We start from the raw sequence: 14,472 nt of genomic DNA on the forward strand, positions 1-14,472 counted from the left end.
TCTGACCTTCATTATTAGATTAGTTCATTCACATAAAGTCTTAGCAGGGGGCTCTTGGAAAGGAGAATATTAACTCATTTCACTATGTTAGAAGGATTAAGTGAGTCCCTTTAGAGGCTGAGGAATTTGTAGCTGTTGTCACTGTCATTTTTGATGAAGACTGAGTGTCTGGGGAATTTGTCTGGTGAAAGTGTTAGTGGCTCAGTCGAGTCTGACATTTGGTGACCCCGTGAACTGTAGCCTGTCAGGCTCCTCTGCCCATGGAATTCTCCAAGCAAGAATACTGGAGTGGGTTACCATTTCCTTCTCCAGGGGATCTTCCCGACTCAGGGATTGAACCCTGGTCTCCTGCATTGCAGGCAGATTCTTTACCATCTGAGCCACCAGGGAAGCCTGGTAGGTCCTTGGTAATTAGGTTCACAGTATAACATTTATAAAATTTAATGAGTAAGCAATCCAGGATGGATATGCCATAAAAAGGTAGGGTAGCATCAGGGAATGTGTTCTTTCTCCTCAAATAAATACCAAGAATGAAATAGATCCTAAGGAATCCTTGCCATAAACACAATACCTTGGTATCTTCTTATTACCATGTCACAGACTGAATGTGTGTGTGTTCCCCAAGTTCATATATCGAAACCCTCCGCCTCGAGACTCCCTGATGGTCCAGTGGCCAGGACTCCATGCTCCCACAGCAGGGAGCCTGAGTTGGATCTCTGGTCAGGGAACTAGATCCTGCATGTGGCAAGCAAGACTTCCCATGGCCCAAGTAAAAATCCTGCACGAAGCGAGGAAGATCCAAGATCCAGCATGCTTCAAATAAGACATGGCCCTGCCAAATAAGGACATAAAATAAGTATTTTTTAAAAATTTATAAACCCACAGAAACCCAACCCATCAATATGATCATATCACAAACTGGAATATTAGGGAGATCACTAGGGTTCAGCTCAGTTCAGTTCAGTCGCTCAGTCGTGTCCGACTCTTTGCGACCCAATGAACTGCAGCACGCCAGGCCTCCCTTTCCATCACCAACTCCCAGAGTTCACTCAAACTCATGTCCATCGACTCAGCGATGCCATCCAGCCATCTCATCCTCTGTCATCCCCTTCTCCTCCTGCCCCCAATCCCTCCCAGCATCAGAGTCTTTTCCAATGAGTCAACTCTTCCCATGAGGTGGCCAAAGTACTGGAGTTTCAGCTTTAGCATCATTCCTTCCAAAGAACACCCAGGGCTGATCTCCTTTAGAATGGACTGGTTGGATCTCCTTGCAGGCCATGAGACTCACAAGAGTCTTCTCCAACACCACAGTTCAAAAGTATCAATTCTTCAGTGCTCAGCTGTCTTCACAGTCCAACTCTCACATCCAAACATGACTATTGGAAAAACCATAGCCTTGACTAGACGGACGTTTGTTGACAATGTCATGTCTCTGCTTTTGAATATGCTATCTAGGTTGTTCATAAGTTTCCTTCCAAGGAGTAAGCGTCTTTTAATTTTAGTAATCAATAAAATTAGCTATTACTTTTAATATCATAATTTTCCTGTTACCCAGATTAAGATCAGGGTCTTTTGGAATCATTTCATTCCCTGTCATTCTAGTTTTTTTGAAGCATCTTCTCATTACCCAAATGGATTTATCAACTACACAGATGGTAGGCAAGGCTGGTCTCCTAAACCCTGCCAGAAAGGGTTTGTGTTCTAGCAAATGGGGTTCTGAGTGCCCGTCTCTCTTCCTTCTCCACTTATACTGATGACATGTGGATTAAAGGAAAGGAAAATCAGCTAGCTGGTCTTACAAAGCTGAGAGCAGGCAACTGACCCAGGACTTGGCCTTCATTGAGCTTCTGTAAGAAGCAGCCCTGTCCCAGTCCTTCTGTTGTTCATGTTGGCCTCATCCTTCCCCTCTGCCACAGCCTGCTCCCCAGCTGTGCTGCACTGCAGTTTGCTAACTCAGAATAATACATCATTGCCTCAGGGGAAAAGCCCTTCCCTTCTTTCATACTCAGGACATTGAGACTCACCCTTGTTTTCTTCTTGCCCACAAAACAACTGTGGAAGTTTACTTTCTAGGAAAGTTGCAAAGAGAAACAAAAAAGAAATCTAACGTCTTGAAAGTGAAAGAGATGCAACCTCTCTGGCTTCTTTACTTCCCTTTCTTGTTCTCACCTCATCATGAAATAGAACCAGAGCAGAGGCAGGAATACCAACATTGTCCAATAAGTCACTAAGTGTATATATAAAATGTTTAAATGAAAAATTACACTCGAGTAAAGGAAAGAAGGCTATTTCTTCTGATCTAGTGCCCCGGATCTCACTGCCCTGCAATCTCAGAGGAGACAGAAACAGAGGAACAGAGATGCCCAGTAGAATCAACTGCCTGAATCAATGACCGAATCTCATTAGATTCTGAGACATAAGCTTCCAATAAGAGACAACCCCATCACTGAATCTCCTTCCTCCAGCTCAGAAACTCTGAGCAGAACAAGAGTTGAAGAGTTTAAGTAAAAGTGTTGAATAATAAAACCTATACCTGGCAAAGTCAATATTATTTATCTACTAAAAGGAAAACAATTGCAGTTGGAAACTCCTCCACTAACTTGCACAAACACACTTCTGCCCTCAGCATCTGAGCACTGCTGACACTTTAGACACCTGGGGACACGGGTCAGGAGAAGAGGAGGTCACCACAGAGCACTAGGGTCCTTCACACAAAAACTCCAGGGGAGAGGTTGGGGTTTCGGGAAGACAATTTATTTTCCCAACCAGTCAATAAGCCCTCCACAGAAAGGAGGTTTTCGAGTCCTCAGGATGTGGTGAGCCTGCCCTCAGGGAGGGAGAGAGTCCAGCAGGTGAGGAAGGGGACTGTCACTCCAGAGGACAGGGGTGGCTCCATGTGATCTCTCCCTTGTGAGTGAGGTGCTGCTGGGAAAATACAGTTATCCTGGATGTAGAGTCTCCTCACCCATGTTCCCTGAGAAGAACCAGGATTCTGGTGGGGGTATTCGCCCAGTCTGTGGAGGATGACAGGTCTCCAGCAAGAAAAAGGTGGAAAGAAGGGTGATGTCTGTAATAGTCCTGCCCTCATGGTTCCCTGAAGGGCAGGGATCTGCAGGACATGTTCTAGAAGGAAGAGAAATGTGGGAGGAATTCAAGGACTGATAATAATCAGCCTCTTCTCTAAATCAAACACTAAAGAAAACTCACCATTTGTTTCCAAGAGCTTAACTGCCAGACTGATCTGGTAAATCCCTTATATATGGAATCCATAGAGCAGACAGAGCCTGGCTTCCTAAGGAACCTAAGAGGGAAAAATGGAGCTTCAGAGCAAGCCAAAAATACACTCTTGGATGAGAGGAGAGCAACACTTATGCATGAGAGATAAAGGGCAATAAAGTGCGTAATTACAGATGTCCATCAATTCTGACTTAAGAGAAAGACTTTCTCATTTGATTGAAAAACATCCATTTGGGTGGGCACATCTGAAGTGACTAGGAAAAGGCAAAATTAATAGTCTAGAAGGAAGAACATTTCTTTGACTGTCTTGAGAATACATAACAGAAAACCAAAAAAGGAAGTAAAAGTGCATAGAAATGATTAGAAAATGAAAATTACCATGTTCCCTATTTAATGGCCTCGCTTAGAAAGCATGGCATCAGAGAACCTACCTCAAGGTTCCACCAGACGCCGTCTCAGCCAGCCCAGTAGCAGCCGCATCTTCCCCATGGCCTTCGTGCTCTCTCTACTCATGGCCCTGGTGCTGGTCAGCTACGGCCCGGGAGGATCCCTGGGCTGTGACCTGTCTCAGAACCACGTGCTGTTTGGCACGAAGAACCTCAGACTCCTGGGCCAAATGAGGAGACTCTCCCCTCGCTTGTGTCTGCAGGACAGAAAAGACTTCGCTTTCCCCCAGGAGATGGTGGAGGGTGGCCAGCTCCAGGAGGCCCAGGCCATCTCTGTGCTCCATGAGATGCTCCAGCAGAGCTTCAACCTCTTCCACACAGAGCGCGCCTCTGCTGCCTGGGACACCACCCTCCTGGAGCAGCTCCGCACTGGACTCCATCAGCAGCTGGATGACCTGGATGCCTGCCTGGGGCAGGTGATGGGAGAGGAAGACTCTGCCCTGGGAAGGATGGGCCCCACCCTGGCCGTGAAGAGGTACTTCCAGGGCATCCATGTCTACCTGAAAGAGAAGGGATACAGCGACTGCGCCTGGGAAATCATCAGAGTGGAAATCATGAGATCCTTGTCTTCATCAGCCAGCTTGCAAGAAAGGTTGAAAATGATGTATGGAGACCTGAGCTCGCCTTGACATGACTCTTTCTGATGAAGATGCCCCGTCATCCTTGGAAACTCACCTGGGGTCATTTCAGAAGACTCTGAATTCTGCTTTAGCCACCAAATTTGTTGAATTAACTCAGCCAATACATGTCTGTAGTAATAAGCATGTAGATATAAAAGAAATCAAGTGCAGGGGTATCAATCCATAAGCGATGACCTCCCTGATGTTATTTATTTATTCTTTATTTATTTAGGTAATGGAATATTTTATATCATATTTATATTTTCATATAAAAATCTGTATGTTTACATTGTATTAAAATCTAGAAGATATATTTCTCTATTTTATTAAAATTGTTATTTAGTTTATTTATTAAATAGTTATCAAGATAAATTTCTTGAGTTTTTATTTTGAAAACCTAAATTCTTGTCTTCAAATACCTATCACAAAATGGTATTTGTTCACTTTATACGGTGAAACTGTTCTATCACTTTCTAACAAATGTCTGTCAAAAGGTGGAATTCTGAGAATCTTCTGTGGTGCAGTTGTTAGGACTCTGAGTTTTTCCTCCAGGGAGCCTGGTTGAGGAACTAAGATCCTATAAGCTGTGGAGGGTGCCAAAGAGAAAAAAGGTAGAAAGGAGATTATGAATTGTAGAAAATGGCTAGTCTCGATGTCACAGGCATAACTGATTTATACCCACTCATTAAAGAATGCTTGATGCACATATCTGAGGGAAGCAGTCACCCCCTGCAGGAAAGCTGAGGACTCGCCCTGCTGACTGGCTGCTCCTGAGTCCTGTTGCTCTCTCTCCCGCCTTCTCCTCAGGACTGCCTTACTGAGCAATTCACTCCCTTCCACAGTAACTTCACTGCCTCCACACACGAGCTCTGTTCTGTGCTGGTTTCTAGCTGCATGGTGTAGTCAGAGTGGAAGCCCCAGGAAGAGAGCCCAAGTGAGAGGAGAGTTCTAGAAATTCCAAAACCTCTGAATCCCAGCTCTGCTATTTACCAATAGTGTGACCCTGAAAAATCTCACAAACACAACAGGTCAGTTTCCTCATCTTTAATATGAGGACAGCAAGAGTGGTTTTCATACAATTACTGTTTGGATTCAGTGAGTCCAAATCACACAAGAGGCATCAAGTGCTCCTGGCAGAAATCATCAGGACAGTGAGAATCACTGGCGACGGGGGAGCCTGGTGGGCTGCCGTCTACGGGGTCACACAGAGTCGGACACGACTGAAGCGACTTAGCAGCAGCAGCAGCAGCACATACATCATGGGAGGTCAATCTGCATATGTGGAGTCTAGGATCCTGGAGTAGGGTGAGGAAGGGGGAGTAAGTTTTCTACACTTGGCCACTCCTGAGAAAAGAGTCTTCCTAAACTGTTCAAATGGAGGCAAGAAGACCAAGGCAGGCTGGGGAATGCAGAGACAGCTAAGAGATGTGAGAACCAGTAGCTGCCATGATCAATATGACTCTAAAGAAGTAAAAGGGTTTCTTAAGCTTATTTATATATACTAAACACACATGTCATCGCTAAACTTTTAAATAATTCATACAAAGGAACGCCTACCCTTGACTTCTAGGAGGATTCACCGTAATCCTATACAGTTAACAATTTAAAGGGTATCCTTCTAGACATTTTCATATGTAGTTAACAAATCTATACATATGGACATACTAATGTATACCATATAAATATACATTTATACCCATTTCTCATATACTTCAGTTTCTCATTTATTTATCAGTTCAGTTCAGTCGCTCAGTCATGTCTGACTCCTTGCAATCCCATGAATCACAGCATGCCAGGCCTCCCTGTCTATCACCAACTCCCGGACTTCACTCAAACTCACGTCCATCGAGTCAGTGATGCCATCCAGCCATCTCATCCTCTGTTGTCCCCTTCTCCTCCTGCCCCCAATCCCTCCCAGCATCAGAGTCTTTTCCAATGAGTCAACTCTTTGCATGAGGTGGCCAAAGTACTAAAGTTTCAGCTTGAGCATCATTCCCTACAAAGAAATTCCAGGGCTGATCTCCTTCAGAATGGACTGGTTGGATCTTCTTGCAGTCCAAGGGACTCTCAAGAGTCTTCTCCAACACCACAGTTCAAAAGCATCAATTCTTCAGCGCTCAGCTTTCTTCACAGTCCAACTCTCACATTTATACATGACCCCAGGAAAAACGATAGCCTTGACTAGATGGACCTTTGCTGGCAAAGTAATGTCTCTGCTTTTCAAGATGCTATCTAGGCTGGTCATAACTTTACTTCCAACGAGTAAGCATCTTTTAATTTCATGGCTGCAGTCAACATCAGCAGTGATTTTGGAGCCCCCCAAAAATAAAGTCTGACACTGTTTCCCCTGTTTCCCCATCTATTCCCATGAAGTGATGGGACAAGATGCCATGATCTTCGTTCTCTGAATGTTGAGCTTTAAGCCAACATTTTCACTCTCCTCTTTCACTTTCATCAAGAGGCTTTTGAGTTCCACCTTCTGCCATAAGGGTGGTGTCATCTGCATATTTCAGGTTATTGATATTTCTCCCGGCAATCTTGATTCCAGCTTGTGCTTCTTCCAGCCCAGCGTTTCTCATGATGTACTCTGCACATAAGTTAAATAAGCAGGGTGACAATATACAGCCTTGACTTACTCCTTTTCCTATTTGGAACCAGTCTGTTGTTCCATGTCCAGTTCTAACTGTTACTTCCTGACCTGCATATATGTTTCTCAAGAGGCAGGTCCCTTGCAAATAGATCTTTGAGATTTTTCTTCATTAGCAGCAGCAGTACATAAAAATAGATTGCTAGTTATAAACTGCTGCCTTATGTGTTAACTGCAAAACTAAGATAATCATAATAACTTGTCTTGAAAGTGTGGTAAGCTTAATTGCCTTAAATTATAGCACATGCTCAGAATGGTACCAGACTCTTCCCAAGTGCTCCTTACATATTAACTCTTTTATTTGAATCTGGTTAGAAGATTATTTCCTGAGGTTCTGGATCTGTGGTCAGGAAGATGAAGCAGTTCCCAGAGAGCTGTTCAGAGACACATTTCTGCAGCTCACCCACCGCACAGTGAGAGGAGAAACAGCCATTCACTGGGATGAGGAGGCCAAGCCAGTTGCAACAATACCCAGAGTTCAAGACGGAAACATTCCTATGTGGCACACAGGCCAGCTGTCCACAAGACTCACTCCCACCCTCACTGGATTCTTGGTCCTCCTCAGAGAATCAGTCAGGAAGACACAGGCGTCTGGCAGGCAGTCAGGAGGATCCTCTGCTCTGAGCACTCAACTCAGCCAGGAGGCCAGGCCAGAGGGGATTCCCAGGCTGGATCCTGAAATCCCTTTTGGCAGCTTGCATTTAGTTTCCTTTTCACTTGTTGCATCAACTTCCTTGCTATTTTTGCCTTCTGGGGTTCATGATGCAATCTCTGATGATGAAACAAAACTCAAGTCACTTGTTGGTTTTGAGTATGTAGATTGCTTTTCTTTGGGCTGTTTCACTTTAAGGAAGATTCAGAAACTGCCTCAGAGACAGGAAACTAACCCAGAATCCACACAGTGGGACTTGCTCACATGTCAGCAGAGGGCGGCCTCTGAGGCTTGTTCAGCAGCTGCAGCCAATGTGTTGTCCCTTTTAACCGTTTTCTCAACCTTGGGTTAGCCTGACTCACTGCACCCCTGACAGTGATTCTGAGAATTAAAGTCCAGCTCAGGGAACGGCCTGGAATCTGAAGTAATTGCAGGCTTGATGCAGACGGGCATGTTCTGGAAGGGCCAGTCTGAGTGTCCCGCAGCAGTGGGTCCTGGCAGCAAACAGTGAAAACAAGGCCTGCGCTGCTCCTGCCTGTTCCTGGGCCATCGACCCTCTGATGGGAACATTCTTAGAGTGACAAGGGTGCAGAGTGTGGGATCTTCTGGTTGGGTATGTTCTGGAGGAGTTAGAATGCTAGGCAGAGAGGCCTTCAGCCAAGTACCTAGTTCCAGCTGCATCCTGACTGCTACTGCTAAGTCACTTCAGTCATGTCCGACTCTGTGTGACCCCAAAGACAGCAGCCCACTAGGCTCCCCCGTCCCTGGGATTCTCCAAGTAAGAACACTGGAGTGGGCTGCCATTTCCTTCTCCAGTGTATGAAAGTGAAAAGTGAAAGTGAAGTTGCTCAGTCGTGTCCAACTCTTGGCGACCCCATGGACTGCAGCCTTCCAGGCTCCTCTGTCCATGGGATTTTCCAGGCAAGAGTACTGGAGTGGGGTGCCATTGCCTTCTCCTGAAGTGAGCTAGAAAATAATTGCACAATGAGTCTATCCAAGGCCTGTGACAAGATGTCCAGGGTGTGAGAAAGGGCAACAGAGAAGACAGCAACCAAGAGCACTTCGATCCCTCTGCACATTGTCCCTCTCCACACTAGGTGGGAGGCCTGAGGAGGGGCTCTGGGCCCACCAGCTGTTGGCTGTGAGCACAGGGCAACCCCAACCTGGGCACAGTCAGCCTCAGGTGCTGAGAGAGGGCAAGAGCGAGGCCGCAGCTCGAAGGTGGGAAGACATGCTCTTCCCTCATGCTGGAGACAGACTTTCCATTGTGGTCCTGAAGCTTCACAGGAGCTCTCTAGGTTGCTGAGCAAAATGTTTCCAGTTTAAGTTGGCATATTTGTAAATTTTGTATACATTTATACAAATGGTTTGTGTTTTCTTTTGAGTTGACTTTCTCTTACTCACAACTATGTTTGTGCATTAATTGTGCTTCTTACATCTTGTTATTAACAACCCTATTATAAGCATAGATAACAACTTATCTATTTAAGGGATTTTATGTCATTTTGTGTTTGGTACTGTTATCAGTGGTGCTGGTATAAATGTTCTTTACTTACATCCTGATGCGTATTCACTTGATTTTTCCCAGGGTGATTGCTCGAGTTACTAGATCATTGGCTATGCATATTTCAACTATGCTACAAAATGTTTCGTAGAGTACAAATTTATACACCAATAGCAGTTGCTCTATATGATCATCACCCTTGACATCTTCAGTCCATTAAAATTTTTATTTGCAGACAATATACTGCTGCTGCTGCTAAGTCTCGTCAGTCGTGTCCGACTCTGTGGGACCCCATAGACGGCAGTCCACCAGGCTCCCCCGTCCCTGGGACTCTCCAGGCAAGAACACTGGAGTGGGTTGCCATTTCCTTCTCCAACGCATGAAAGTGAAAAGTGAAAGTGAAGTTGCTCAGTCCTATCTGACTCTTAGCGACCCCATGGACTGCAGCCTACCAGGTTCCTCCATCCATGAGATTTTGCAGACAATATATATTTATTTAAAAATTTGAAAATCCAACCAAATACTTTTAGATTTAGCATTTGTAAAGTTAGCCAGATTAAAAACCAAAATTATTTTGATATATGTTTGTGTATGAAAATGCAAGGAAAACGTAGTCCATTAAAAAGTAGAAAATGTAATGAAAAAACTGTTTCATTCATTCTTGCAACAACAGTAAATAATAAATATGTTGGAAAAAACCTCAGAAAGAATATGAAAAGTATATATCAAGCTCACTAAATGACAGTGTGAGTCTCAGTAGGAGGTGACCTTGGCAGTCTCTATTGTAGACTCTGTATTCCCTTCTCACAGATGCTGACCACCTCATCACATGCTTACATGTCTTTTGCTCACTCAGAAGAAGAATTAGTTGGGCAAGTTGCTTAATCCTTATTGATGATCAAGGTGGAACAAAAGACAATCTCAATGTAACAGAGAAAGCTTCGATTCTTCATTAGTTTCTGGCCATCTAATCTGAATCAAATTTCAATTATACACTTGTCCTTAGAGGCCAAAAGGGAAGGTAATTGGGCCTGTCAATGCTACATTCAAAAGGATTCAAGTCTAGGGCTTCCCTGGTGGGCCAGTGGTTAAGAACCCACCTGGCAGTGCAGGGGACCTGGGTCCCAGCCCCGCTCAGGGAGGATGACATGTGCTGAGAGGTCCCTGCGCCTGTGCCCCACAACTACTGAGCTGGGCCCTGGAGTCTGTGCTCTGCAGCAGGAGAGAGCTCCGCAGGGAGAAGCCGGAGCAGCTCAGCTAGAGAGCAGCCCACGCTTGCTCCAACTGGAGAAAGCCCGCCTGCTGCCACAAAGAGCCAGTCCAGTCACAAACTATTATTAAAAATTATCCAGTCTACACTTTATGAAGAACTCCTAATGCCTCTCCCTCCCCCGGCCCCCTCCCACACACACTCTGGTTGTAGCAACTTTTTATTGAGTTTCTTATTTTTGGTTCTGAGACTTGTGGGATCTTAGTTCTCTGACCAGGGATGGAACTTGGGCCTCCTGCTCTGAAAGCATAGAGTCCCAACCACTAGATCTCTGGGGAATTCCCAGGTCTCCTTCGTTTTTTACCTAATGTTCTTTTTCTCTTCTGGGATGTCATTTAGGATGCCCCATTACCTTTAATTCCCATTACCTTTAATTGTCTTCTTAGGCCCCTCTGGCTATGACAGTTTCTCAGTGGTAGACACTTTATGTTATTGTCAATGGTATCATTTTTAAATGTCATTTTCCAAGTTTTAATTGCTCATATAAAAAGAAGTGGGTGATTTTTAATATTGATCTTGTTTTCCTACTGCTCCCTCCATCTTGAGCTGTGTTGGTCACCGTGGAGCCGACAGCCCCATGTGGCCAGCTGAGCGCTTGTCTAGTCCAGCCTGAGTTGTACTATGACTAACAGCGTGTACTCTATTTTGAAGGCACTATGAAAAAGAAGAATGTAACTATCTCACTACTAATTTTGTATTGGTTTATGTTGAAATGATAACATTTAGAAATATTGTTAAGTAAAATATACTGTTAAAATTATCTTTTTTCTGTTTACTCTGTTGATGTGGCCTCCAGAAAATTTTAAATTGCACATTCATATAAAAAGAAGTGGTCTTTTAATTTCCTAGCTGCAGTCACCATCTGCACTGATTTTGGAGCCCAAGCAAAGAAAGTCTGTTACTGTTTCCATTGTTTCCCCATCCATTTACCATGAAGTGATAATGAGTTTGAACAAACCCAGGAGGTACTGAAGGACAGGGAAGCCTGGCATTCTGCATTCCATGGGGTCATAAAAGGTCGGTCCTCACTTAGCACCTGAAAAACAACAACAAGGTTGATAAAGTTATGTGATGTCTTGCTCCTCATGGCTAAGGCCTCCAAAAATATTCAGAACAACTTTGTTTAACAACATTCTATTTTGTTTTTTATATACATTATTATTTCTTTTTATTTAAATATATTTAGTTTTAAGTGAATGATAATTGCTTTACAATATTGTGTTGGTTTCTGCCATATAGCAATATGAATCAGGCACAGGTATACATATGTCCCTTCCCTCTGGAACCTCCCTGCCCCCGCCCACCCCTCTAGGAACATCATTCTATTTTAGATAGAAAAAAATAGGTGCCATTTTATAAATCATAAACTGCATGTATTTAATTTAAATCATACATATATCATGTATTTATTGTTCATCAACTTAATTTAACATTATTCTCTTTTAGATAGAAAAAAGTAGGTATCTTTTTTAAAATCATAAACTGCAAGTATTGTTGTTTGGTAATGGCAGATTTGAGAATTAAACCTAATTCTTCTGAAAAAGGAAACTCTTACAAACAAGGCTCCCTCTCCCCAAATCTCATAATATGAAAATAGAAAAAGAAAAATCTTTTCAAAATGAAAGAATCCTATAATAATCTAGTTCAAAAGATTTGGCTTATATTTTTCTTTAACATTCAGCAATTCATTGAAACTTTAAAAAACATTAGAAATTCTCAGTTTCTCTATCTTTTTTCCATGTGGTATATATATATTAAAATAGCAAGGAGCTTAAAGAAAAAGAGTTTTAGAGGCAAAGAATAATTCAAATGACACGGGAAAAGTGAAAGGGAGAACTGAAAGTGGGAAATTCCTCTCAAATGGAAAGAATGGAGGGCCATCCTGTTTAAGTAGGCCACACTCAAGGAGGAAGGACATGCACTCTGCAAACTCTTGAAGACTCAGCTTCAGGACCTTCTAGCAGAATAGGCAGACCTGTGCCTGATTTCACCATGACCTACCGGTGCCTCCTCCAGATGGTTCTCCTGCTGTGTCTCTCCACCACAGCTCTTTGCAGGAGCTACAGCTTGCTTCGATTCCAACAAGGGCGGAGCCTTGAGGTGTGCCAGAACCTCCTGTGGCAGTTACCTTCAACTCCTCAACATTGCCTCGAGTTCAGGATGGACTTCCAGATGCCTGAGGAGATGAAGCAAGCACAGCAGTTCCGGAAGGAAGATGCCGTATTGGTCATGTATGAGATGCTCCAGCACATCTTCAATATTCTCACCAGAGACTTCTCCAGCACTGGCTGGTCTGAGACCATCATTGAGCACCTCCGTGAGGAACTCTATGGGCAGATGAATCGTCTGGAGCCAATCCAGAAGGAAATAATGCAGAAGCAAAACTCCACTATGGGAGACACGACCGATCTTCACCTGAGGAAATATTACTTCACCCTCGGGCAGTATCTCAAGTCCAAGGAGCACAACAGGTGTGCCTGGACAGTCGTGCAAGTGCAATTGCTCAGGAACTTTTCTTTCCTGAAGAGCCTAACAGGTTACCTCCAGGACTGAACATCTCCCACCTGTGGCTCTGGGAAGGGACAATGTGACTTTGAGGTGAGACTCTTTAGCAGCAGAGGCTCTTGAAGTAACTGACTATGCAATGCACTGATTTCAATGGACAGTTAAAGACTAAGCTATTTTTAAATTTATTTATGCATTAGTTATTTATTTAAACTTTATATGAGAAATAAATTATTTATGCAACAAAAGTCAACGTGTTAGTTTTAATGTCAACTTGATTTATGTGACAACACATATTAAAAATTGCAGAGCACCTTGGAAACATTCATTGCAAAAGAAGCCTGCAGAGTAGTAGAGTTTCTGGCCCCTGCCTTTGAGGAATTTTAAATACAAGGAAGTTGTGTGAAATGTCTAAGTTATATGTATGCTCTCTATGTATCCATACAGTTTACCTGTTCTTGTCTTGTTCACTTCTTTAAATGTACCAGACAGCTCAGTTTGTAGGGCTTCTTGATATTATGTAGGATTTTTTTCTTATTATTAATTATGGAGAAATATACATCACCTTACATTTGAGAGTTTTACAAAGTAAGCCTTCTTGATGCCAATAAAATCTGGGCAAATTCCATGTAGTTTATACTAAAGTCTTACTAAAGTAAATGAAAAATTCTAAGTCGCCTTAGTTGCTTGTGGACTCCAACCTTTATTTCCAACAATGTAGTCCTCGGAAAGAGATTTCAGGAACATGAGTTAAAAATTACTTAAAACTACCACAGGGTCACTAGAAATTGTCAAACATGGTAATTCTCTCAATTAAAAGTAAGTGAAAAGTAATCATGAAATTATTAACAAGCTTACATCCACTAAAAACAGAAATGTAAAAGTATATTACATACTTGTTTTAATACTAAGAAAATTTAGTTTAAATAATGTTTATTAAAATGCTATTGTTAAACAAAAGTATACTTTAAATACCTTATATATATTTAGTATAAAATTGGAAACTTGATATATTTCATTTAAAATAAGTATATTAATTAAATAGAAAATTAATTAAAAAATAAACTGCTGTGTTTTAAAAATATTCCTACTTTTTAGTTATTGACAACTTAACACCCCCAATTCACGGCCGAATCCTTGAAAGACACTCTGAAAGTTCCAGAGCATTCCAGGAGCTCACTGTTTCCTGGTCACTTGCCCAGCTGGTGGCCGCGTTCTGTCTCACCCCTAGGAAGTCTCCCCAAACCGTCCCATGGTTATTTGTCCCCTGCCCACCACTGAATTCTCGTCTGTCTGCAACTCACTCCCCGGGTCCCATAGCCAGTCTCATCGCCTTGGCTGTTTCTCACGTTGTCCAAAATGGCTCTAAGCCTATAGTCTCACTGACTCCACCTGGCTCCTCTTTGTGCTCAAGGCCCTCCCATTGTCCCATCGCCCACAGTCTCACCCCCACCGCCGGGTTTAGCTTTGTCCACACCGCCCTTCTATCGTCCCATCGCCAATATTCTCACCGCCTCCGCTGTTTTACACTCGTCCGCGACGCCCTCTGACTTCCCAGGGCAAATATTGACTGTCTCATCGCCACCGCAGG

General features: G+C 43.3%; 2 protein-coding genes across 2 annotated transcripts; both read left to right on the plus strand.

The window, feature by feature from the left end:
- Window positions 1-3,724: 3,724 nt before the first annotated feature.
- Window positions 3,725-4,312, plus strand: LOC114112818 (interferon omega-1-like). The gene has a single exon (XM_027963923.2). It carries the CDS (start codon window positions 3,725-3,727, stop codon window positions 4,310-4,312), a length of 588 nt encoding a protein of 195 aa, XP_027819724.1.
- Window positions 4,313-10,086: 5,774 nt separating this feature from the next.
- On the plus strand, window positions 10,087-12,981 carry LOC114112819 (interferon beta-2-like). Its single transcript, XM_060410989.1, has one exon. The coding sequence runs from the start codon at window positions 12,369-12,371 to the stop codon at window positions 12,927-12,929; it is 561 nt and encodes a 186-aa protein (XP_060266972.1). The 5' UTR covers window positions 10,087-12,368; the 3' UTR covers window positions 12,930-12,981.
- Window positions 12,982-14,472: the final 1,491 nt, after the last annotated feature.

Source organism: Ovis aries, chromosome 2 (genome assembly GCF_016772045.2).
Source record: "Ovis aries strain OAR_USU_Benz2616 breed Rambouillet chromosome 2, ARS-UI_Ramb_v3.0, whole genome shotgun sequence".
NCBI classification, from domain to species: domain Eukaryota; kingdom Metazoa; phylum Chordata; class Mammalia; order Artiodactyla; family Bovidae; genus Ovis; species Ovis aries.